Source organism: Macroventuria anomochaeta (genome assembly GCF_010093625.1).
Source record: "Macroventuria anomochaeta strain CBS 525.71 unplaced genomic scaffold BU25scaffold_5, whole genome shotgun sequence".
Classification (NCBI taxonomy): domain Eukaryota; kingdom Fungi; phylum Ascomycota; class Dothideomycetes; order Pleosporales; family Didymellaceae; genus Macroventuria; species Macroventuria anomochaeta.
In genome coordinates this window covers 730,754-751,865 of record NW_022985366.1, presented here as the reverse complement: position 1 = coordinate 751,865, position 21,112 = coordinate 730,754, and the positions used below count along the sequence as shown (strand labels likewise).

Sequence of the window (21,112 nt, the reverse complement as noted above, 5' to 3'; positions counted from 1 at the left end):
AGCACGTTACAAACCATTGCACCATTGACTTCGAGTGAAAGTAGGAAACGCGTGCGCTGCCGCGACTCTTGACGGGCAGCTACCTTCCTCTTAGAATCTGCCTCCATCTCCTCCCTCGCATGATAATCTCGTATCTTGGAACGTTCTACGGCCGCACTACGTATTGGACATACCCGAAACTGTGTCTGGTTTGGCGTCACCTCCATCGCATCACTATACCGCATCTTTACGCAGCAGTGTCGCTTCGTGTTGGCTTACATCATGATAGGTTGCTCGTACTTGTCTCTGGAGTCAATGCGGACGATCAGCCAGAAAGGATGGTATTGGAAACACCGACGATGAAAGGATGCAACGTCGCTGCATTTCGCAGAACACTGAAGAGTCCACCTGGCCTTGCACGACATACCAAACGGCTCGAGCTCGAACGAGGTGGTTGTAGGTCCGCTACAATGAAACTTTCTTTCCGGGCGGACTCGATTATCCCGAAGCTGGCGCAGGGTCTTGGTGAGCGCTTTGGGTCCATTTAAGACCAACGGAAGCTAAGGATGGATACGACTACCGAATTTGTGAGCGGCAGAGTAATTCGTCAGACTCGGATAGGTGGATGAAAGGCGATGGAAGTCTGCGAGGAGGTACCGAGCCATCGAATGCGAGCTTGTGAAGTGCTGAAGTTCTGTGGGCGAGTGCGCAAAGTGAAAAGGCGAGATGTGTGTTCGCGAGTAGAGCGATCCTTAACTGTCAGACTGTAACAGGTACACGAAATTTAATTGTACCCGAGCCATGCCGTCTATCAAGCGTGGAAGTCTTATCTTCAGCGGGGGAATGTAGACTATGGCGGCGTCAGTGCTAGATCAAGGCCCGTAGTGGTTGAACCTACTATAATATCCGCCCAGTTACCCTGATGCTGTGCATATGTAAAGAAGAATTGTGAAGCATCATGCGTAAGGCGTGCCGTCCTCAAGATCAATGTGATGTCCGGTGCAGTTTCAACGGATCCTTGTGGTATGTTGTATTGTGTAACCTTCCGTGTCAGCTCTGGGTATGCAACATACAAATGTCTCTTCCATTCATGGCCATGCCACGTGAACGCCATACTCCATCCCATCCATACTGATATCCTCTATTTCTTCTTGCCCTGCGCCTCTGTATCGCTGAGCTCCCTAATGAATACCTTGATGACACCATCTGGTACATCGTCCACACCATCCTCGAATCCTGGGCTGACACCAACGGCCATGAACTTTCCGTCAGCTGAGAACTCGATCGTCTGTACGCTCGCGGGGAACTTCTGGTACTGTCTTATCCTCCTCTTTGCAACTGCATCCCACAACGCTACAACGCCGTCACCACCACCTGTCGCAAATGTCCCGTGTACAGGGTGGTATGCCAGCGCATTGACCGGGTACACGACATCCTGCCCATCCACATTCTGACGATGGCACTTGAACGCGTACTTCCTAGCCTGGCTCTCCTCACTCGGATCGAACCACTCGACCGCTACACGTCCCTCAATGCTCGAGCTCGAGTACCCAGCATCATTCGGCATGCACGCGACCGCGCGCGTCATGTACTTCATTGAGCTCTCTCTCCGCTGCCAGGGCTCGACGTTTACTGTTTCTCCGCCACCCTGCTTTGCGGCGCTCGATAACGCGCTGAGCTCGTAGATGTTCACTGCGCGGCTGGCCATTGCGACAACGAGTTTTGTGGGGGACGCGGTGAGGGAGAAGGGTTTGGACGGCAGGCTAATGGAGGAGAAGTCGCCGGGGTTGGAGAGGTCGTGCAAGTGCAGGGTTGCGTCCCATGATGCGGAGATGAGGAGGTTGTGTGGGGCAGAGTAGAGGATGTTACGGACGCCTTGGGAGTGGGTGGAGAGGACTGTTTGCGCGCCGCTGGACAGGTCGATTCTGTTGTTCGTCAGCTTGGAGGTTGTATTGGGTGTTGTGGGCGAATGCACCTTCTCACTTCCCAGTCGAGCCCTGCGCTGAAGGCTTCGTTGTCGTCACGACCAAAGCACACGTCTAACACTGGCGCGCGGTGCTCGAATTTCTGCAGCAGCTTGCCGCCAGGCTCGCCGTGTGTGTCGTAGAGGTAAACATGTCTGTCCCACGAAGATACCAACAATCGCGTCGGTGTGCGCGGCGAGAATGTGACGGACGATATGGGCTCGGTAGGGTTCTGTGCGAGCTCAAATTGGCTGGACATGTTGGCGATGTTTGCAACAAACAGCTGGTGCTTGGAAAGCTCGAGGTCCAGCTCACCCGCACAACATGGCTGACTAAGATGTCGTAGGGCTTACTAGCCCCCCCCCCCCCCCCCCTCACCAGACTTCTAATGCTCTCAGAGCTCTTTTGTTCTGTGACGCAACACCACAATGCCGTTCGCTCAGCTGGTGATAGGCCCGCCAGGCTCTGGCAAGTCGACGTACTGCGATGGCATGCAGCAGTTCATGGGCGCTATCGAGCGCAAATGCTCGGTCGTCAATCTCGACCCCGCCAACGATCACTGCTCATATGAGCCCGCAGTAGACGTGCGAGACTTGGTCACAATAGACGAAATCATGGAGCAGGAATCGCTTGGACCAAACGGTGGCATTCTTTATGCTTTGGAGGAGCTGGAACACAACTTCGACTGGCTGGAAGAAGGGTTGAAGGAGCTCGGAGGTCCGCACGCCACAGTTCTGTAGAAACAGGAGCAATGCTGAGAGTCGTAGATGACTATATTCTGTTCGATTGCCCTGGGCAAGTCGAGCTCTTCACGTCGCACGCATCGCTGCGCAACATCTTCTTTCGCCTCCAAAAACTTGGGTATCGAGTATTCGCCCACCACCCAATGCAAGCAGCAACAAGCTAACACGGCTCAGCTTGTCGTCGTACACCTGACCGACTCCATCATTCTCTCGCGCCCGTCGCTATATGTCTCATCGTTGCTCCTCGCCCTGCGCAGCATGCTGCAGATGGACCTCCCCCACCTGAACGTGCTCACGAAGATCGACAACCTGCAAAATTACCCAAACCTGCCCTTCAATCTCGACTTCTATACCGAAGTGCAAGACCTGCACTACCTCCTGCCACACCTGAACCGTGAACAAACCTCCGGTATACCAGGGCCTACATCGGTTGGCGCGCATAATGTGGACATGGACGACGGCGACGAGCCAACGTCGAAGTTTTCGGCGTTGAACAAAGCGATCGTTGAGCTCGTCGAGGACTTTGCGCTCGTAGGCTTTGAAACACTGGCAGTAGAAGACAAGAAGAGCATGATGACACTGCTGCGGGCCATAGACCGTGCAGGTGGCTATGCGCTCGGTGGCATCGAAGGCGCAAACGAGACGGTGTGGTCAATGGCTATGCAGCAAGACGCTGTCACAATGGATGCGCGCGATGTGCAAGAGAGGTGGCTGGAACGAAGGGATGAGCTGGACGAGGAAGAGAGGAAAGCTTGGGAAAACGAGACGAAAGAGATGCGAGATCGACCAGAAGCAGAGTTACCTCCTGCACCGGTCGCGCCGCCAGAGCCCAAGGCGAAGAAGGCAGATGAGGAGGACGACGAGATGGACGATTTGGAGGAGATGAGGCAGTTTATGGAGAAGCAGAAGAAGGATGGCGGCATCAACATCGTTAAGAAGTGAGCTGCACATTCGAGAAAGGCCGGTTTCGAAGTCAGGGCACTGTCTGCGAAGCTCAAGGCTCAACGCAGGTACTCAGCGGTGCGCGCATGAGTCTACCCGCAGCTGGAGATGCGCATCGCAACACGGCCAAACGTTCCCACAAGAAGTCCTACAGCGCAAGACTAGACGCAGTGGCAGCTGGGACCTAGATGGTGACCAGGCAGCGGGCCCCACATATGCACCAGCAACTGGCGGGGTAGCGTCTCACACGCGTCGCGTGAGTGAAAGGGTGCGCGCTCGACATGTATAGAGATCATAGACACCCAACGAGCCTGTCAACTGACATGTTACCCCCATTTGACCTTTTTGGTACTTACTATCGCTTTCATGTTGAAGCGCAAGAACTCGGATTATGACGCATCTGATTCGTCGATTTTTGGTGATGTTCCAGCGCGGATGACATCGGTCAAGCGCAAGCGCCTCTTTCGACCTAAGAACAGCGATAGACAACAGTGGGCGCCGCAGCAACACATCAATATGAGCGAGCTGCTAGAGTTTGTTCTGCAGCACGAGGAAGCTTTCAAGAAGTGCGCACATTCTCCGCGTTATTTGAACTAAGCTAACCTATGCAAGCCAACAGCGCCTTGCATCGCTGTATGCAGACTTCCGGCAGCAGCTCGAGATCAATCCAGATGGCTACCATGCCAACATTGCAGCTTGGACCAAAGCGCTGACTGATGCTGCGCGAGCGGGCGTCATACCCACCCAAGGAACCACCCATGATCTACTCAACATACGGACCGCAGACGACCTTGGGCGAGCGCTGCAACATCCACAGTATGGGAAGCCAACATGTCTGCCTGCTGTGTTCCACGAGGCGGTGCAGAAGAAGGAAATGATACTCCTGAAAGACTTCCTGAATTCGAAGACCAGCATATACAAGACGTCGTGGATACCGACGCCATGGTCGGCCCTGCAGTGGAGTCTGCGAACAGTCGGTGTGCTGGGAAAGGCTGCTCCGCCAGATAAGCTTGCAGTCAAAAACTACGTCGTACTGAAGAATGTCGAGATAGCCGGCGACGAGATCCTCAAGAAGATGAAGGAGCACACATCGACTGCAGACCGGGTCCTGTCAAGACGAGACTTCCTCAAACGCTTCTCGCATACGCTCAATCCCGCTGCGCCGCTTACGAACAACGACCTCAACATCATCCTCGTCTACCTCGCCCGAGACAAGCAAGCGATATCCTACGATTCACAAACAATCAAGTTCAAGCCCGAGCACGAGGCCCAACCCCTCCCCATCACCGAAGAAGACGCTGCAATCGCAGGTCTGCGCGACACACTTGCAGACATCAACTCCCAGATACAACCACTTATGGAGAAGATCGCCTCTGCCGATGCCGCAGCCCGCGAAGCGGTTGCCGGAAAGCAGATGGTCCGCGCCAAAGCCGCCTTACGCTCCAAGAAGCTCGCCGAAGCAGCACTCGCACAGCGCTCCGACGTTGCTCTGCAGCTGGAAGGCGTGTACACACAGCTCCAGCAAGCAGCCGACCAGGTTGAGATCGTGGAGGCTATGCGCGCAGGCGCCGCGGCGCTGAAGGGTCTGAATGAGAAGGTTGGTGGTGCGGAAGGCGTACAGGGTGTTGTGGATGCAGTCAATGAGCAGATGGCTACTACCGAGGAGATCTCCAATATCATTAACGAGACAGATACTACAGTGGATGAGGTGGATATTGAGGACGAGCTCGAGACGTTGGAAAGAGCAGAGCAGGAGAAAAAGGAGCAAGAAGAAGCGGCCAAGACCGCGGCGAAGCTCGCAGAGCTCGAGGAGGCGGAGAGGAAGCAGAAGGAGCAGCAAGCGAAGGAAGCTGCAGCTGCACAGGAGAAGCAGTCGGAGGATGACATGGTCGAGGAGAAGGTCGAACAGGCTTCTCAGGGCATTGCGAAGATGTCGTTCCAGCAACAAGACGAGCAAACAGCGGATGCTGGGAAGGAACGCGTGCCTGCCTACGCTTAAGGCTTGACTGCATCACTACCCATTTTCGTTTCATCCATTTCGCATAGCTTTGGCGTTCAGGCATGCACGATACTACATAGATGATGGCACCACATGCATTGCAAATCCTTAAAAACACCGGCGTATTCGACTTCATGCAGCTCGTGCTTGATTTGCACAAAATGAACGCTTTACACCATCCGCAGCTCCTGAATCCTCCATCGGATAGAGGGAGCTCTCTGTGACGCCATGCATATCCGTTCGCACTAAACCCGAACCATCCGCGCCACGCCAAGACCACGAACCTCAACATCACAGCTCCAACACGCAACACCGCAAAGCTCCCAGCAATCCACCCACGTCCTCGCGGACACGCCAATCGCCCTCCTAAATCTCCCCTCCGCCCACTACTCACCCACAAACTACACAATGTCCGCCATCCGCACCGCCCGCGCCCTTGCGCGCCCCGCCAGCTCCATCCTCCGCGCACCCGTCGCCCGCACCTCCACACCCTTCGCTACGCGCGCATTCTCGCAGTCAATGGTCAAGCGCGGCGGCGGCCACGAGAGCCACTACGATGCGCCCCAGGGCTGGCTGTTTGGCGTCAAGCCCGGCGAGGAGTATAAGAAGGAGGGGTGGGAGAATGTGACATTTTATGTGTTTATTCCGTTGATGGTGCTGTGCATGGGCGTGTATGCGTTTAAGCCTGATACTAGGTATGTACTGTGGCCGTAGGGAGCTCTGGAGAATATGTTGGGTGGGGTTGGAAGAGAGAGGAAGCCGAGCAGCGGTCGGGGATGTGGTGACTGGAGGCGGAAGAAAGGAAGCGAAGATGTTGAAGGATAATGGCTGACGATTTCATAGCATCCAGACATGGGCCCTCGAGGAGGCACGCAGGCGGCTCGAAGCAGAGGGCATCCTGGCCGACCCGGACGTCAAGAAGGACTAAGCTCGACCACGAACGAAGAATGACAAGCGAGCTCAGCAAGATAGAGGATGGGAGATCGAAAGACAGCTGCACATACAAAACTGTATATATCCGGATTCTGACAGTGGTGGGTTTTCTTTTGTCGCATGGGCTCCATAGAGTCGGATATGCAATTGCAATGCATTGAATCTCAATGTATCGGAACCTTTTGAGACGGAGTGCACGCCACGCAGCCGGCCTTCCGCAAATCGATGCTGTTAGGCACAATCCAGACTCCTCGAAAGCTGGCGGAGAGACAAGATGATTGACGTACAGCAGTCTTTAGTGGAATGCAGACCACGAGCGGATCAACAGATACGCAACATCTATGTCAACAGCTACTCATCTACAGATCTGCCCTCGGCGCCGCCGCAATCCCTTGAAGCGATACGGCAATCAATGACGATGAGAATTTGATGATAGTAAGGAACTAACGAACGTTGACAATAATTTCATAGCCAGACCCCGAGACTTTCGATGCTCTCATTTTAGCACCTTCGAATACATGGTTGCCATCCAACGAGTCTGGTCATTCGCAAACTCTACACCTTTGTGTCCATATCCTGCATCATGACCCTCAGGTAGCGCACGAAGCCACCAATCTTCACCCCACTGCTGTTTTCCAACACGGCTTTTGCTAGTTCCCGTACATCATCCTTTCCACCTTTTCTAATCTGTACGGTTAGGTCCACTTCCTCCGCTCCGGAACCAGTGAGCAGCATCTCGTCCAAAGTACCAAGCTCAGGTTGGACACTGGGATCTTGCACTTTTTCTTTGGATTGTTTGCGTGAGCCCAAGTGCAGAACACCGCTGGCGCTATTGTCTTTGCCCTCCCAGGATCCAGAGTCGGACCATCCTTTCAGGTATGTCTCTTCCTCGATACACCTTTTTTGGTAAGCGATAAGACCCAGTGTATTCTCGTAACGAACTATGAGGAAGTGCTTGGGATCCCTCCTCGGATAATGGCGGGCGACAGTCAAGGTGACGTCGAGCCCAGGTCGGTCGTCTACGAAGCATTCCCCACTCTCTAGCCAGAGCGCACGCCTCAGCCGAGGGTCGTCTCTGGGAAGGTACGACCGCCACTGCCTACACACTCGCATGCAGTGTATGAGATCATTGAACAAAAGGTACCGGAATACGGTCCGGAGGATTCCGCCAGCGAGATACTGTTTCGCCGATGGACTGGGTTGTGGGCCTGCAGAAGGACTCTGATACGAGTGTTGGACATGACGAAACTGTGGTTTTGCATGGTGGCGTTGTGGTGGCATGATGTAGCGGAAAGAAAGAATTTGGGGATCTGAGTATTCTGTACTAAAGGCGAAATACGCCAGATAGCATGCTAGCTGAGTGGAGAGACTCCCTGGCCACAAGTGAAACCACCATCTAGCGCATAGAGAGGTGACGGGAAGGTCGAGGCAGAGGGTGATACTTACGTGGCCCAGCTTTCACAAACCGATGATTTAGAGACGTTGGGCGACCAAATCTGGCAAGCGCATTGCAACGACCCTGGTGTGACACGCGTAAATCATGAAGCTTTGCCTACACGTATTTAATTAGCCAAAGGAAGGCACAGGTTCTAGTATACGAGACGTATGATTGATTGATGTATAGACTAACTGACTAGCTTAGATCCCGCTCGGCATACAGAGCAAGAAATCAGGAATTGATCTCACACCGATGTACATAGATGCGCCTTTATAGACGCTATACGTCCTCGTGATCAAGTCCTCTCCATCTCCGAGATTCTCAAGCTCTTCTTCCTATTCACGACGCAATTCCTCTTGCTGTGCTAACCCATCTTTGTACTTGCGGGCCCGATCGAGTGTCACAGCGCTGAGACCATTGCCGCACCAACAGAACACGCCTTGTTCCCATTCCTTCTCATCAGGTTCCTTCAGATGGGGGCCCCAGGTGCGGGTGCTACCGTCATTGATAGTGATCGTGAAGTCCTTGACCATGCCTTCCAACTCTTCCACAAATTTTTGAAGGAATGGTAGCAGCTGCCCAACTTTTACGCCATCCTTGTTGAATAGGACTTATTTGACCTTTTCAGTCTTGTGGCACAGGTCTGTTAATTGCGCGTTGGCAACTACCAGCCTAGAAGCGGGCTGGCAGAGTTGCATATCACAAAGCATTCCTCCTGGAAGCTGTACGTGTCCGTCCTTGATCTTGCAGGTGAGGGCCTGCAAAGACTTGAAGTGCAGGGTGCTGCTCGGGATGTCAGCTTGCGGGTTGTTTCTAAAGTGGTAGTTGACAGCATCGAGATATGTCGACAGTGCATGTACTACGGGATTTCATTCGCACATGGCGGCATTGGCATCGTCGTCATCCACAACGTCGTTGTACTCTGTTGGCTTTTGTGCAAAATCAGGAAAGATCTTGAAACCGATCAGACGCGGTTGTGCTTGCGAGTCATGCTGATCGTTGAACAGGAATGGGAGGTAGAGAACAGGTGGCGTTGTGGTGAAATATTCTCCAAAGTCCGACCAGAGCTTCTTTCTCAATTGAGAATGGTTATCGATGAGAGCTTGGCACCACCACTTGCAGACTCGCACAGAGCGTACGAGATCCCGAAGAGGGAGACAACGGAAGATCATCTGAAGGAGTTCATTGGGGAGACATTGTTTGGCTGACGAGGGGGCCTGGTTGGCATCAGGAATAGGCGAATATTCGCCAACGGGTGGATTCTTTCGGTAAGGAAGTAGGATATGGTGAGTGCGCTCGCCTCGATGGCGACATTGTGGAGGTATGATTTGGCGGAAGCAAGACTGAAGGAATCTGCCGAATACATGCTAGGAGGAACTGATGGGAGGGCCCTGGCGCGGACCTTGTCACACTGCCGGTCCGGTAAAAGGTCCGCCAGCGACAGCAAATTTAGCGGACTCGCTGTCGTCAAATCTGCTAGGCTGCAAAGTCCAATAACCCAAAGATACCGGCCTGCGTCGAGTGCTCAGGTGGCAATTCGTTCCACTGCAGGTTAGGCGCGAAGAGATCATACACACTCACGTCGTCTGTAGCCTCACTGTTGCCTGTTTCATGCGACCAGAGACTTCTGTTTCGGCTATCAGGAACCAATGGTGTTTGACTTGGGAGCTCTGAAGCTAGTAATGCACTTGATCGTTGCGAGTTCTGATGTTGAGGGGTCTTGCGTCTTGAGATAGTGGCGGTCGATGGCCGGTTCTCAGTTGCATGCCTCCGTTGTTCGGAAGGCAACTGAGTTGGTGAAAGCAAAGGCGAAGAAGCTTTTGCGCTTTGCTGGGAGATTGACCCAGCGAATGGGTTACTCAAGGTCGGCTTCAACAGGGGCGCTTGAATTCCTGAAAGTCCGTCCGTCGGAGCATTTGCGGGGGGCCCGTCACTCGGACGAAGCAATTGATGTTTTCTTCTCTGTGCCATCAGAGTCCCGAGCCGGTTGCTATTCCGAGGAAGAGCCCTACCGGAAGTATGAAGCGCTGCCCTACGCGGATTGGACATGGGAGGATTCAGGCCAAACAGCGGGCCGGCTCCAGCGTACAGATACTGGATCTGCAAGTCACTTTGTACGATCGCATCGTCTTTGGTAACTCTGTAACAGGAGTCTTTGGCTGCGATTCGGTCGTTACTCAATTCAGGATGGAGACTGTCTTTCCTGACCCTACCGGAGAGCTCAAACCAGCGATACCTAATCTTGACTGCGATGTCATTTGGTAGCAACTTGAAGTCGTTGCGCTTGAGGACTGCCTGATTCTGCATGAGCCCGGCATGAAAGTCGACAATAAACTTTTCTGCCTTGGTGTGGTTACCGATGTTATCTCTCAGGTAGACGAATGGCTCTGGGTCCAAAGGCTTTGAGTCCAACGGCTCTGGATCCAGGGGCGGACGGAGGCGGTCCTCTAAGCACTGCATATAGTAGGCGCGGTATACTTTGAAGAGCCTATTCTGCAAATCGGGCATACGCAGCATGTCACCCACATGCCACGCTTTGGCAAGGCTGAGTAAGGGGTTCTCGTTGATGGTCAACTCTTGAAGATGGCCGGGTGTGCTGAATGTTATCAAATCCATAATGCTGCTCATATGCAAGTACTCAATGATGATGGCGAAGACGATAGGATCAGCGTTGACGATTCTGCAACCCGGTAGGAGCAGGCCCCCTAGGATCGAACAGGAGTCCAGTACGGACTGCGGCACATGTACGGTTTGCGCATCGATAGACCTGCCAACCTGGATAGTAAGGCCACCCTTAGACGTGCTGATCTGTTATTAGTCAAGTTGCCAACGAAGCCAATGCAAACCGTACTCTGAGCTGTTAGCAAAAAGCCTTACGGCCTCTTGCTCAGTACCGAACACCAAGCGGCTGGAATACAACATGGCGGAGATGTGGTTTCCCATACGCAGTAAAATTCTGCAAGTCAATGGCACCCTGAGATGTTGCGCGGGGGCAGCAAGACAAGTAAATACTTTCAGCACAATGGTAGCCGTGTGTGGCGAGCGCTGCCAACCGTTCCGATGACTCTTGTAGCTGCGAAAGCGAGCTGTGATCTTTCATTCGATTTGAGACAACCAAACTGCATACCTAGGAGATAGGGATCAAGCGCGTCAATGTGGACACAGAACAGAGGGTGTTATGCTTTCCCCTCTTCCACAGTCTGCAATTCTATGGATCGTGAGCAACAAGCATCGCCTGGAGCATCATGGCTCGTCGCTACCAAGTCCCGAAGTCAATGTGTGTCGTGCAATCGTCAATGACTGTATCGCAGTGAGCGTTCCAATATTGTGCTCAATGCTCCCTTTCAGTCCGCAACCTGTTCGTCGCCTCTGCCACACTTCTCGGGCATATCTGTGCGCAATGAGATGGGGGTGATGATCGTGAGCTGCCATGCCCAGAGTAATGATGATGTAATGTGTTTAGCATGGACAGAGGACACCAGAAGGCACGTCGAAGGGTTGAAGACAAACGGCCGCGGGTCGGGCCGACTCTAGCGCTCCACAACACCAACGCGACTGAACCTCGTACCAGGTGTATCTCCCAGCACCGACAGTCAACGTGTATCATCGATGTCATTAACAAAAATAGGCAGGCCGTCTTTACAACGGCTTTGCCTAGCTAGTCACCAACCAGCGTCTGCGTCGTTGCGATGGAGCGCAAATTCACTCAGCATCAGGCTTCAATGGCGTAGTCAGCACAACTCACGGAAATCGCCACGGCGCTTTGGACAACCATCAACATCAGAGCGCACGTCCCCAATTCAGCAGATCAGGGAAGAGCAAGTGGAGATCATCCCGCCGACTGCGGGGCCATACTCCGCATCAGGAAGCCAATATTCGGAACCAGGGTACGAAGAATATGAGCAACCAAACGATCCCTGGCCCAAAGTACGAGTTCGATATCTGCGACCAGCGATCTGGTCGTTCACCGTCACCGCCGGCATCTTCTCTGGGTTAGCGTACTACCAGGCAAAGAAAGAGATCGAACAGGCGAAGAAGGCCACGAACTGGCTTCAGGTACCGCAGTGGGGGTTGCAGCCGCAATCACGTGTAGGACCACCCAGCGCGACTGAGCTTGCGACTCGCTGGTGGACAGAGCTGAACCCTATCTCAAAGGTCACTTGGGGTATTATTGGAGCGAACAGTGCGGTACATCTCACCAGCTTTCTTATACCTCGATACTGGGACTTGTTGTGGCATATACCCGCACGCAATCGCAACTACACGAACTTCACATCGATGTTCGTACATTCGGGGCCTATGCATCTCGCGGTCAACATGTGGGCGACCTACAACTTTATGCTTCCTGTGGGCTACTCGCGACTGTTCGAGGGCAATGCGCCGCACGTAGGAGCGTTCTTCCTCGCTACGGGTGTGCTGTCTGGATATGCGCAGCACTTCACGACCATGTTCACGAAGAACCGGCGCCCTGTTCCAGAGATATTCATTAGAGGTGGTGGAGCCAGTGGTGCTTTATTTGGTATTCTGGGCGCTTTCTGTATGGAGTATCCCACCGCGCAACTCGGAATACTATTCCTACCTGTTCACTTCGAAGCTCAGTACTTCTTCCCCGCCATCATGCTATTTGACTTGATCGGAGTTATTCGCGGGTACTCTTTCGTCAACTTTGGTCATGCAGTAAGTTGTCTCTTGCTCGAGGCTTACACTCGCTAATGTGCTTAGGCTCACTTGTCCGGCGCGCTCATTGGCGTTGGCTACTCCTACTTCAACGGCAAAGACAATCTCTGGAAGCCAATGGTACGGTTCTGGAAGCAGCGCCTGCAGAATGCGTAGTATCGCTTCAAAGTTGGCCTAAGCTTAGAGTACCCACAATAATTGTACACCAGTAGACTTTGTATGTATAGATTACTCCGAGGCCCTTAGTGTCAACGGTGCAAACTATTATGAGTTGTCCAATCTTCAGCACGTTGTCAAGCCCAACACGTTGCGTGGAGGTATGCAGTCAGTCGCGAGCGACGTGTACAAAATACCGCAAGGGTCAACCATGGTCTGAGCTGCTCACCGACTCTCAACTTTGGATGCGATCTTGAAATTGCGCACGTATTTTATCGCGCATATATATCTCCCTGCATATACATGTCTCCTTCTACACTCCACAAAATCACATACACACTGCACCGGAATCCAGCGCACATACTCCAGAACCCATCTTCACGCACGTCAGCCCGCCGCAAAAACACCAGCTCAAACCACCGCAGCCAACGACTTGTGTTTATCAAAGATGAACATCATGTTCTTCTCATCACGCGCACCATTCATGACGATGGCTTCAGCGGACTATTACCCATATTCCATGCACACCGCACAAGACCCTTTGCCGCGGCGAGGACGCACCACCCGAAGATCGACATACGCTAGACCAACACGCCTAGGGCGCAGCGTTGAAAGAAGATTGACTGCCTCCAAGCCGGCTCCCAAGCCAAAACTCGTAGAAAGGGTTGATAGTGGGTTTGATAATGTATCAGATACCTCTAGCATCACACTTACCGAGGAAGTCGAGAGAAGACTTGCCCTGGAACAATTTCTGCTCCGATATCACCACGCTATCGAGAACGAGAATGAAGATAATGACGAGACCAAGGACGATGAAGGAAACCTGGGGAGAAGAGCGAGAGACAGCATCGACATAAACATCGAGAGGGCGAGTACATGGGAGAGCAAGGGAATCAGAGCTAAGAGGAATAGGAAGAGCAAGTTGATGATGATGAAGAAGTGGTTTAAGAGGTTGATTTATCCTGGGTCGGATGGTAGCAGTTGGTTACTGACGGCATCGCTTTGATGACTCGAATACTTTCCGCTACACTTCTCTTTTTTACGATCAGGAACGGAGCAGTCTGAAGGACATCACGGTAATCCTTGGAATGAAACTTGTAGCTCTTCCTGTGCTTGGAGTACCACGCGCTAGTCTATGTGGTTATGTTAAATCGTCGCGCTACGTCTTGTAGACCTCAATCAACATCCTCAACTTCCGAATCATCACAGGCGTCACCCATGTATAGCTCCTGTAAGCGGGACTTGAAGCGATCCATCGGACCACCAGGCTTCGCGATCATCTCCGCAATCATCTTCTCTGCACCATCTATGACAGCATCGCCATCAATATACGGGATCCCCAAGGCCTTGTAGGCCAGGATCTTCATCTGCTTCTCGCAAGCGGTGCAGTACCATCGGCTGACCTTCTCAACTCCCAATTTCTTGACACAGCGCTTGTGAAAGACACCTCCGAACCCGCACTTGCCATATGAACAGCTCACAAAGCCTTTGTTGGACTCCGTCTTCATCTTCTGAGCGTTCGGCACCATCTCAGTACCGCAGTAGCACAGCTTGACTGAGCCCTTGCGGCCTGAGTTCTGGCGCTGAATGTCCTGCAGCATGCGCATGGTAAGCGGATGTCTCATAGCCATGTTCTTTACGAAGAGTCGCTCAAATTCAAGCTCCTGCCTCATGAGTGGACCGCGCTCGTACCCATCTAGGAAGTCGGTGTGTTCGCGCAGGAGACGAGGGGGCATGCTGGCAAGATCCGGCTTGCTAGGGGTGTTGTTGATGTCCATGAAATATGACACAAGATCGTCGTCTACAAGCATTACTCGACCCTTGGTCAGCGTATGCTGCTCGTACGTGGCCATCATCCTCTCGCCGTGTGCGCGATTGTATGGTCCGGCTGTGCAAAGCTGCTTGCCAGGATGCATAAGATAGCATTGGTTTCGCAAAGGGTCTCCGCATGGACAATCTGCGAAATAAGGTCAGCACACACATCTGTTGGAGGCAATACAGAACTCACGCGGCTCATGGAACGGACAGTCGGGTACTCCGTGGCTCTCGAATCGGCAGGATGATCCGTGTGAACAGCCTTCGAAGGATTGAAGCAACGGAGCAGTCAATTGATCAACGATGAAAACCCGCGCGAACCGTGTCCAATGATCATGCTTTCCATGCGTGGTGTACGGTAGAGTTGGAGGGGAAGGTGCTTTCGGAACGACAAGAACGGTGATCTGCTCTTCTACGGCTCCGATGCTTGCATCAACTTTGCCGTCGTCGATTAGCTCTCTCAAAGAGACTGGACTCTGGGGAGGCATCTTTTCCATAGCATGTGAGGCGCTGTTGACCGTCGAGCTGCCCAATAAGGTCTCGCTGAAGCCTTGTTCAACTTTTTCGACGCCAGCTTCCTCCACTGCTGTAGGACTCGATGTCTCCTCGGGGTCGCTCACCTTCTTGACTTTACGCTTTGCCTCGCGTTGCGCCTTCTTTGCCTTCTTCTGAGACACTATCGGGTGTGCATTTCCGGTGTCGTTGTCCGGTGTGATCGCGCGTTCGGGACCTCTCAGGCCAGCAATCTCGTCTTCTGTGGTTGGCTGCACAGCAGGCGCGTCAGACTTAGGCGAAATAGATTTAGGCGCTTTCACGGGTAGATATAGTGCAGGAAATTCGTTGCGATCCACTCTAATTGCAGGGTCCTGTTGGGCTGGAGAAGAAGTGAAGGCTGCGACCTTGCCCCACGCTGGCTTGATCACTTGGACTGGTTCGTTTGAGGGGACTCGTCTGAACGAAGGTGTTGATGGCGGCGAGTTTCCCTCTTCTGAAGCAGGCAGTGGTCGAGTAAGTGGTGCTTGCCTTGCTACGTCTCGTCGCAGCCATCTACGATTGGTCATGCCGACAGGGATCCTGTTCTCCTTGTTCTCGACCACCTTCAGTTTCAAGACAGCAGGCCCCTTTGGAGTCTTATTTGGTGTAAGTGGCAACAGGGGTGCGTGATAGGGCTTAATGACTTTCTGTCCGAGGCCATCGTTTCCGCTGACGCGTGTGTGGAAGTGTTGTAGATGTCGCCGATCGGGACCTTTCGTGGAAGGCAGAACGGGCGACACTATAATGTCGGGTACAGCGCTTACCAGGAAGTCAGTATCTCTGTAGTAGAGTTCATGGACGTAGAGAACATACCTTTGTGGCGTAACAAGCTCCTCAGACGGCGAAGTGAGACCGCTGGACTCGCTGGAGGAGGAGGTGATGCGTTCGCCAGTTTTCCAGTCCTTTTCGGTGTACCTATTCTCGACGATACCGTAGGCAGTCTTGTTGGTGTAGCGCAGATACCCGGCGCGGCGCATTCTGATCTCCATCATGTCTTTCTTGACAAGTACAAGGTCTTCCACAACAGCGCTCTTGAAGGCCTCGATCGAACCTTCGAAGCTTTTAAGCTCTTTGCCTTGCAGCCCACGGTTTCTGAGGTTGCGCTTAACAAGCTCAGTGATGCGAAACGTATCAAGGACTCTCTCCATCTCAGCTTCGAAGTCAACATCCACGTCAGGAATCTTAGCGAACCTCCTCAAATCACGGCGGCTCGAATGGCTGTTGTAAACATTGGCGTTGTAACGTAGGTGTTCTTCGATCAGTTGCATCTCTTCAAGGTTGGCAGGATCTGCACCGTCACTACTGGAGACACCTTCCGCGGAGTGGAGTACTGAGTCTACGTATCTGATCTCTTCTTGTGTGACAACTCTCGCTCTGTTTGCCGCTCTGGCGAGGCACTTGGCATCTTTCCGCTCACGTTTTGAAGTCGGCGTCTCCTCTGGTGTAAGGCTGTGGTCGCTTGATTCACGACCGGCTAGTTGTGCATCAGACGATCTACCTCTTCTTGGGTCTCCAGGTTCTGCGGGTACGATGGTCCAGTCTAATTCACCGCAGCTTTCGTAGATGCAGCGCAATTGAGTGACAAGGTCGTGATGCCGCTTATAGTGTCTTCAAGGAGCTATGTCAGGGTACAGCAGGGTAATGTTTGGGTACGTGGCTGACATACGCTTCATCGATGGTGCTACAGTAGTTGCAGATATGAGCCCGGTTGCGCATGAACATTGCCTTGGGAATCAGTATGCTCAGTGCAAGGTTGAAGGTCACGACATACCTGGTGGAAACGGTGACATGGCTCGCTATGCGTACCGAAGCAGCTTGCTCGAGCTCCTGGGTGAGAAAGAGGTCGCTCACAGAAGCCGCAATGGTGCTGCAGAGCTTGGCTGTCTTCCCAGCGGAAGAGCAGGCTGTTGACCATTCTGCACGATTCGTTGTCAAGATGGAAGTTGTATATCGACAAGGTTGAGTGGATGGTGTCGTGCAATGTTTGTGCGAAGCGAGGAGCGAAAAGCTTTTGTCAACGGAGGGCCGGGCTGAGACAGTTATTTCGCAGCGTGTAGTGGCAGTGAAGCACGATGGAAGTTCAATTTGGGGAGAGGGCTGCGAATGTGGGGCGCGGACGTGGCAGGGTTCATTGGTGACTGCCCTGGTTCGACACCTCTGGCAGCCGCGCGTGTGGAAGGAACGACTTTGTATTCTTGCAATAGAGTATGAAAGCTGTAAAGACAGAATGATACAGAAAGAAGAATTCAAAGTCATGAGTCGTTGCAATACTTTACGCTTAGTCCTTCGCTACGACGAGTCTTCGCATCTCGCGGTGAGAGCGATGCATCGCGGTTGCTTGCAGATGCAGTGCAGTGTTTCAGCACCCCGCCATGGGCATCAGCAAACAGCGGCCGGAACCAGAGAACGGCAAGCCGTAGACTGGCGACATGATTCTGTCTCTAGAGATCAGTAACTACACGAGCGCCAGCCCAGACATAAGGGTAGTTGCGCTGGTACCAATTCACGCTATCAGATATTAGCGTGGTCTTGGCTATTGTTGCTCGAAAGCACTTACAAGGTCTTACGGCCCGCAATGCGCGGTATCGTTGCCCAGGATCCACCAAGCGTGATGTTGTGTTTCCCGTCGAAGAAGTCGGCCGTGTAGGCTGGGTACAGCTCCATAGGCTCAAAGCTGTCATGCTTCTCCAGCACAGTACTGGTCCACTCCCAAACACCACCCAAGTCAGATTGGCCGCAGAGCTTACCGCCTTTTTCGGTTACAGAAACAGGATGCCAGTGTCTGAAACCCACGTTGGTTCCTTCAAGATCAATGAAGAGGTCGCATGGGTTAGGAGTGAGATCAGTGGCTGCGCCAGAGTCGCCATTAGCCAAAGGCTTGGATGGTGGCGACTCATCAACGCCGTTGTTGATGAGGTGTCTGTTGGAAATTAATGAGCTGTGCTGTAATCCGTCCATTGCGCACCTACCCGTTCACCGCTGGTATTGTGTTACCGAGAGCCTCAAGCTCCTTGTTCTTCGAACTGTCGACGTAGTGGTAGATACTACGCGCCTCTTCCATAGTAGGAATGCGTCCACCCATCCACTGGGCACAGCCGGCGACCTCATCGTAAGAAGCAACGATGGGCCAGTCAAGTGCATACTTAAGCGGTACCGTGCCGTAAACCGTTTTCACGAATTTACCATCGGTGATGTCCAACAAGCCGTTTGCATTGTGAAAGCCGTACATGTCACTGTCTTTCTTGTTTGCAGCGCGTGCCGCATCACTGAGGTGCTGTTCTTCACACCAGGACGCAGGGATGGCCGTCTTTCCAGTCTTCATAAGGTAGACTGCATATTCGCTGTTCGTGATTGGGCGCGCCCTCGCGCGGAACGATTTGACATGAGTTGTGCGAGCGGGTCTCTCGTTGTCCCAGCCGAAGTAACGCTTGGTGGTCTTGTCGCTGTCTAAATCATCCAGACCAATGTGGATGTCCGTCTCAGGGATAGTGAACCATTCGTTCTCCACTGCGGTCGCTGCAGACCGCTTCGCGAGAGCGGCAAAATCCGGTATGGCAGTGCCGGGGGGTGGTAGAACCCTGTCACTCTGAATCAACATGTACATAAGCGTCTCAAGATGCATGGCCTCATGTTCGAAACCGAGCCACATAACATGTGCAACGCGAGGGTTGTTGTCCACAGCACCGGATGTGTAGAGAGCTTCCGCCCTTGCCCGTATCGTTTGCTGGTGGGTCAAGATCTCATCGAGAGGCGGCCAGGAATCAGGGATCTCGGAATGTGCGTGGCACTTCCCAGGGTCGTCAACGTCCGGATCGATGCCACGCTCGAAGATCTGCCAGAAGTATGCAGGATCTGAGGCCTTACCAGCAGTTGCCCGAGCCAGTTGGATGTCAAGGAACGTGGGGATATGTCCCAAGTAGAAGATATAAGCATTGCGTAGATTGATCGGCTTGGAGAGTAGCTCATCCTCAGGGATCATCTGGCGGGTGACGGCATCCCATGCTCTCCATAGCTCATGCCACTCAGCGAGAGATGGTACTGGCTGTGCAGCATACACGTCCGGCTTTGTGGGAAAGAAGACAGCAGGTTTGGACACAAAGTGTAGTCCTGGAATCTAGTCAGCGATCCAGAACAGAGTGCTATAGTAGGCGTATGAGGTATACCATAATCACCTCTGTCATTCGACCAAACTGAGTTTTCAGCAAGGCCTGCGCCCTCCCAAAGCTCCAGGATCTCTTCGCGGCTGTATTTGTAGCTCTCCTCAACTCGAATCCGCTCGCCTCTAGAGACAACAACACCTTCGATGACAACATCTTTCAGTGGTGTAACGAATGCGTGATGGCGCCCAGCCTCCTTATCGAATTCTCCAATGACCTCCCACTCATCGAGCTTGAACGTTTCACTCTCCATGAGCTTATTTGCGTGCTTGAGTCCGTTGAGAATGAACTCATGTGTCACGTTTTGTCTGTCATTGTAGGCATGGTAGACACGACTGGGGTCTTTGCACGAATCGATGCCGATAAGCATCGTATCGCCAGTCCTGATAGCATCGCCGAATCCGGCAAGGAACGGCGCTGCTTCATGTCGCTTTAAGTTACCCAAGCTGGAACCGAGCCAAAGAACGGTCTTTGGCTTATCCTTGACGCTAGATGACTTCAGCCATGCTAGCGCATGATCGTATGTTCCATGCAAGCCAAAGCACTTCACGTGCTTGTAGCCCTCTACCAACCATGTCAGTGTATGTACACAAGGCACAAGGGTGTGACATCTCTTGGCTGATGGATGGTAGTAGGGGTGGAGCAGCGGGGTTGCGCCGCAACCGAAGCCAGGTACGTTTGACATGCACGTGGTTTTAGGGCTCCGCGGATCACCAATGATCTTCCAGCGTTCCTTACACTCAAATTCTCGTGTCTGTACAGATCCAAAGAAACATACTTACCTGTAGGAATCTCAGAGAAAGTTCTCTCGAGTTCTGGTAAGGATAGATCAACTGCGTAGTATTCCACATCTTTCCCCAGGCGATCGATGGCTTGCAAAAGAATGTTGACCTTTCGAAGGTTCCTACAGATGATTGTCAGTATTGACTGGGGAGTATGCTATGTTGATCTGGGAAGCTCGACAAGTTGTACGTACCCGCTACCAAGCTCAACCAGGACCGAATCTGGTTGCACTCGGCGTGCAATCTGTTCAGCATACGATTCGAGCACTTCAATCTCGGCATTGGTGAGGTAGTATCTATGTGTGTCTTCAGTCTTGCAGTCAAAGATCGCTCATAATAAACAGTCGTACTCATCAAGATACGTGATCTTTTCGAACAGCCGCAGACCAGCCTACAGAAGTTAGTACCAGGCAAAGGCAGACGCAAAGGTATGCTTACTTCGTCATACAGCAGCAAGGTTGGCAACCTCTTCTCCCCGCCATCTTGTGGCTTGAGGCCCTTCTTGATGTCCGCTACCATGTCGAAATCGGTAGACCCCACACGGATATCGATGATTTCCGTCTTACGAACCATAGTCCTGTGGAATTTCGAATGCGGTTTAGCTGACCGTTCGGTAATTTGTAGGAGCCGTTCTCTCAGCTATTTCGATAGGCGATGATTGCGTGATAGGTACTTATACTTAACGATGAGGTGCAAGGTACAGACGGCTAACTAGGCTGTTTCGCAGTGGAGTACCGGGTGGTGGCGGGGCCTGGAAGTACCTGGTCATTCTGCTGCAGATGGTGCCGTCACAAGTCAGGAATAGGATCCTAGTGTCTCCAATGAGTGTAGCACTCTATTTCGAAGGGCAAACCAGCGAACTTGGTGTACCCACGGTTGGCAGCGGTACGACGAACGTGCTGACACCGTCGTGGATGCTGCATATGAATTCCTCATCATTCTTGTCAACCCCACATCGACATCGAGGGCTGCGCCGGCTCGTCACCTTCGAGA

The 21,112-nt window shown here is 52.8% G+C and overlaps 9 protein-coding genes across 9 annotated transcripts; 4 read left to right on the top strand and 5 right to left on the bottom strand.

Annotated features, from left to right (window-relative positions):
- Nucleotides 1-1,004: 1,004 nt before the first annotated feature.
- Nucleotides 1,005-2,207, bottom strand: BU25DRAFT_437748 (WD40 repeat-like protein). The gene is made up of 2 exons (XM_033709021.1): nt 1,955-2,207; nt 1,005-1,904 (listed from the first exon to the last, which is right to left on the bottom strand). The coding sequence occupies exons 1-2, from the start codon at nt 2,200-2,202 to the stop codon at nt 1,121-1,123; spliced, it is 1,032 nt and encodes a 343-aa protein (XP_033565419.1). The 5' UTR covers nt 2,203-2,207; the 3' UTR covers nt 1,005-1,120.
- Nucleotides 2,208-2,371: 164 nt separating this feature from the next.
- On the top strand, nt 2,372-3,628 carry BU25DRAFT_455547 (uncharacterized protein; the record flags this gene model as incomplete). The annotated part of the gene is made up of 3 exons (XM_033709949.1): nt 2,372-2,660; nt 2,711-2,811; nt 2,861-3,628. The coding sequence occupies 3 exons, from the start codon at nt 2,372-2,374 to the stop codon at nt 3,626-3,628; spliced, it is 1,158 nt and encodes a 385-aa protein (XP_033565418.1).
- Nucleotides 3,629-3,953: 325 nt separating this feature from the next.
- BU25DRAFT_361232 (uncharacterized protein) lies at nt 3,954-5,733 on the top strand. Its single transcript, XM_033703690.1, has 2 exons — nt 3,954-4,194; nt 4,241-5,733. Exons 1-2 carry the CDS (start codon nt 3,995-3,997, stop codon nt 5,625-5,627), a joined length of 1,587 nt encoding a protein of 528 aa, XP_033565417.1. The 5' UTR covers nt 3,954-3,994; the 3' UTR covers nt 5,628-5,733.
- Nucleotides 5,734-6,020: 287 nt separating this feature from the next.
- BU25DRAFT_407753 (uncharacterized protein) lies at nt 6,021-6,852 on the top strand. Its single transcript, XM_033705629.1, has 2 exons — nt 6,021-6,322; nt 6,471-6,852. The coding sequence occupies exons 1-2, from the start codon at nt 6,036-6,038 to the stop codon at nt 6,553-6,555; spliced, it is 372 nt and encodes a 123-aa protein (XP_033565416.1). The 5' UTR covers nt 6,021-6,035; the 3' UTR covers nt 6,556-6,852.
- Nucleotides 6,853-7,012: 160 nt separating this feature from the next.
- Nucleotides 7,013-7,841, bottom strand: BU25DRAFT_481791 (uncharacterized protein; the record flags this gene model as incomplete). Its single annotated transcript, XM_033711109.1, has 2 exons — nt 7,013-7,659; nt 7,705-7,841. The coding sequence occupies 2 exons, from the start codon at nt 7,839-7,841 to the stop codon at nt 7,116-7,118; spliced, it is 681 nt and encodes a 226-aa protein (XP_033565415.1). The 3' UTR covers nt 7,013-7,115.
- A 1,633-nt stretch (nt 7,842-9,474) lies between these two features.
- On the bottom strand, nt 9,475-10,920 carry BU25DRAFT_455543 (uncharacterized protein; the record flags this gene model as incomplete). Its single annotated transcript, XM_033709948.1, has 3 exons — nt 9,475-9,625; nt 10,088-10,801; nt 10,850-10,920. The coding sequence occupies 3 exons, from the start codon at nt 10,918-10,920 to the stop codon at nt 9,475-9,477; spliced, it is 936 nt and encodes a 311-aa protein (XP_033565414.1).
- A 664-nt stretch (nt 10,921-11,584) lies between these two features.
- BU25DRAFT_361228 (uncharacterized protein) lies at nt 11,585-12,959 on the top strand. The gene is made up of 2 exons (XM_033703689.1): nt 11,585-12,675; nt 12,721-12,959. The coding sequence occupies exons 1-2, from the start codon at nt 11,608-11,610 to the stop codon at nt 12,829-12,831; spliced, it is 1,179 nt and encodes a 392-aa protein (XP_033565413.1). The 5' UTR covers nt 11,585-11,607; the 3' UTR covers nt 12,832-12,959.
- A 922-nt stretch (nt 12,960-13,881) lies between these two features.
- Nucleotides 13,882-17,528, bottom strand: BU25DRAFT_481786 (uncharacterized protein). The gene is made up of 5 exons (XM_033711108.1): nt 16,952-17,528; nt 16,847-16,905; nt 15,994-16,788; nt 14,840-15,939; nt 13,882-14,788 (listed from the first exon to the last, which is right to left on the bottom strand). Exons 1-5 carry the CDS (start codon nt 17,093-17,095, stop codon nt 14,007-14,009), a joined length of 2,880 nt encoding a protein of 959 aa, XP_033565412.1. The 5' UTR covers nt 17,096-17,528; the 3' UTR covers nt 13,882-14,006.
- On the bottom strand, nt 17,529-20,795 carry BU25DRAFT_226159 (uncharacterized protein). The gene is made up of 8 exons (XM_033701369.1): nt 20,558-20,795; nt 20,470-20,510; nt 20,314-20,415; nt 20,120-20,241; nt 19,344-19,901; nt 18,150-19,287; nt 17,738-18,100; nt 17,529-17,688 (listed from the first exon to the last, which is right to left on the bottom strand). Exons 1-8 carry the CDS (start codon nt 20,690-20,692, stop codon nt 17,622-17,624), a joined length of 2,526 nt encoding a protein of 841 aa, XP_033565411.1. The 5' UTR covers nt 20,693-20,795; the 3' UTR covers nt 17,529-17,621.
- Between the last annotated feature and the right edge of the window lie 317 nt (nt 20,796-21,112).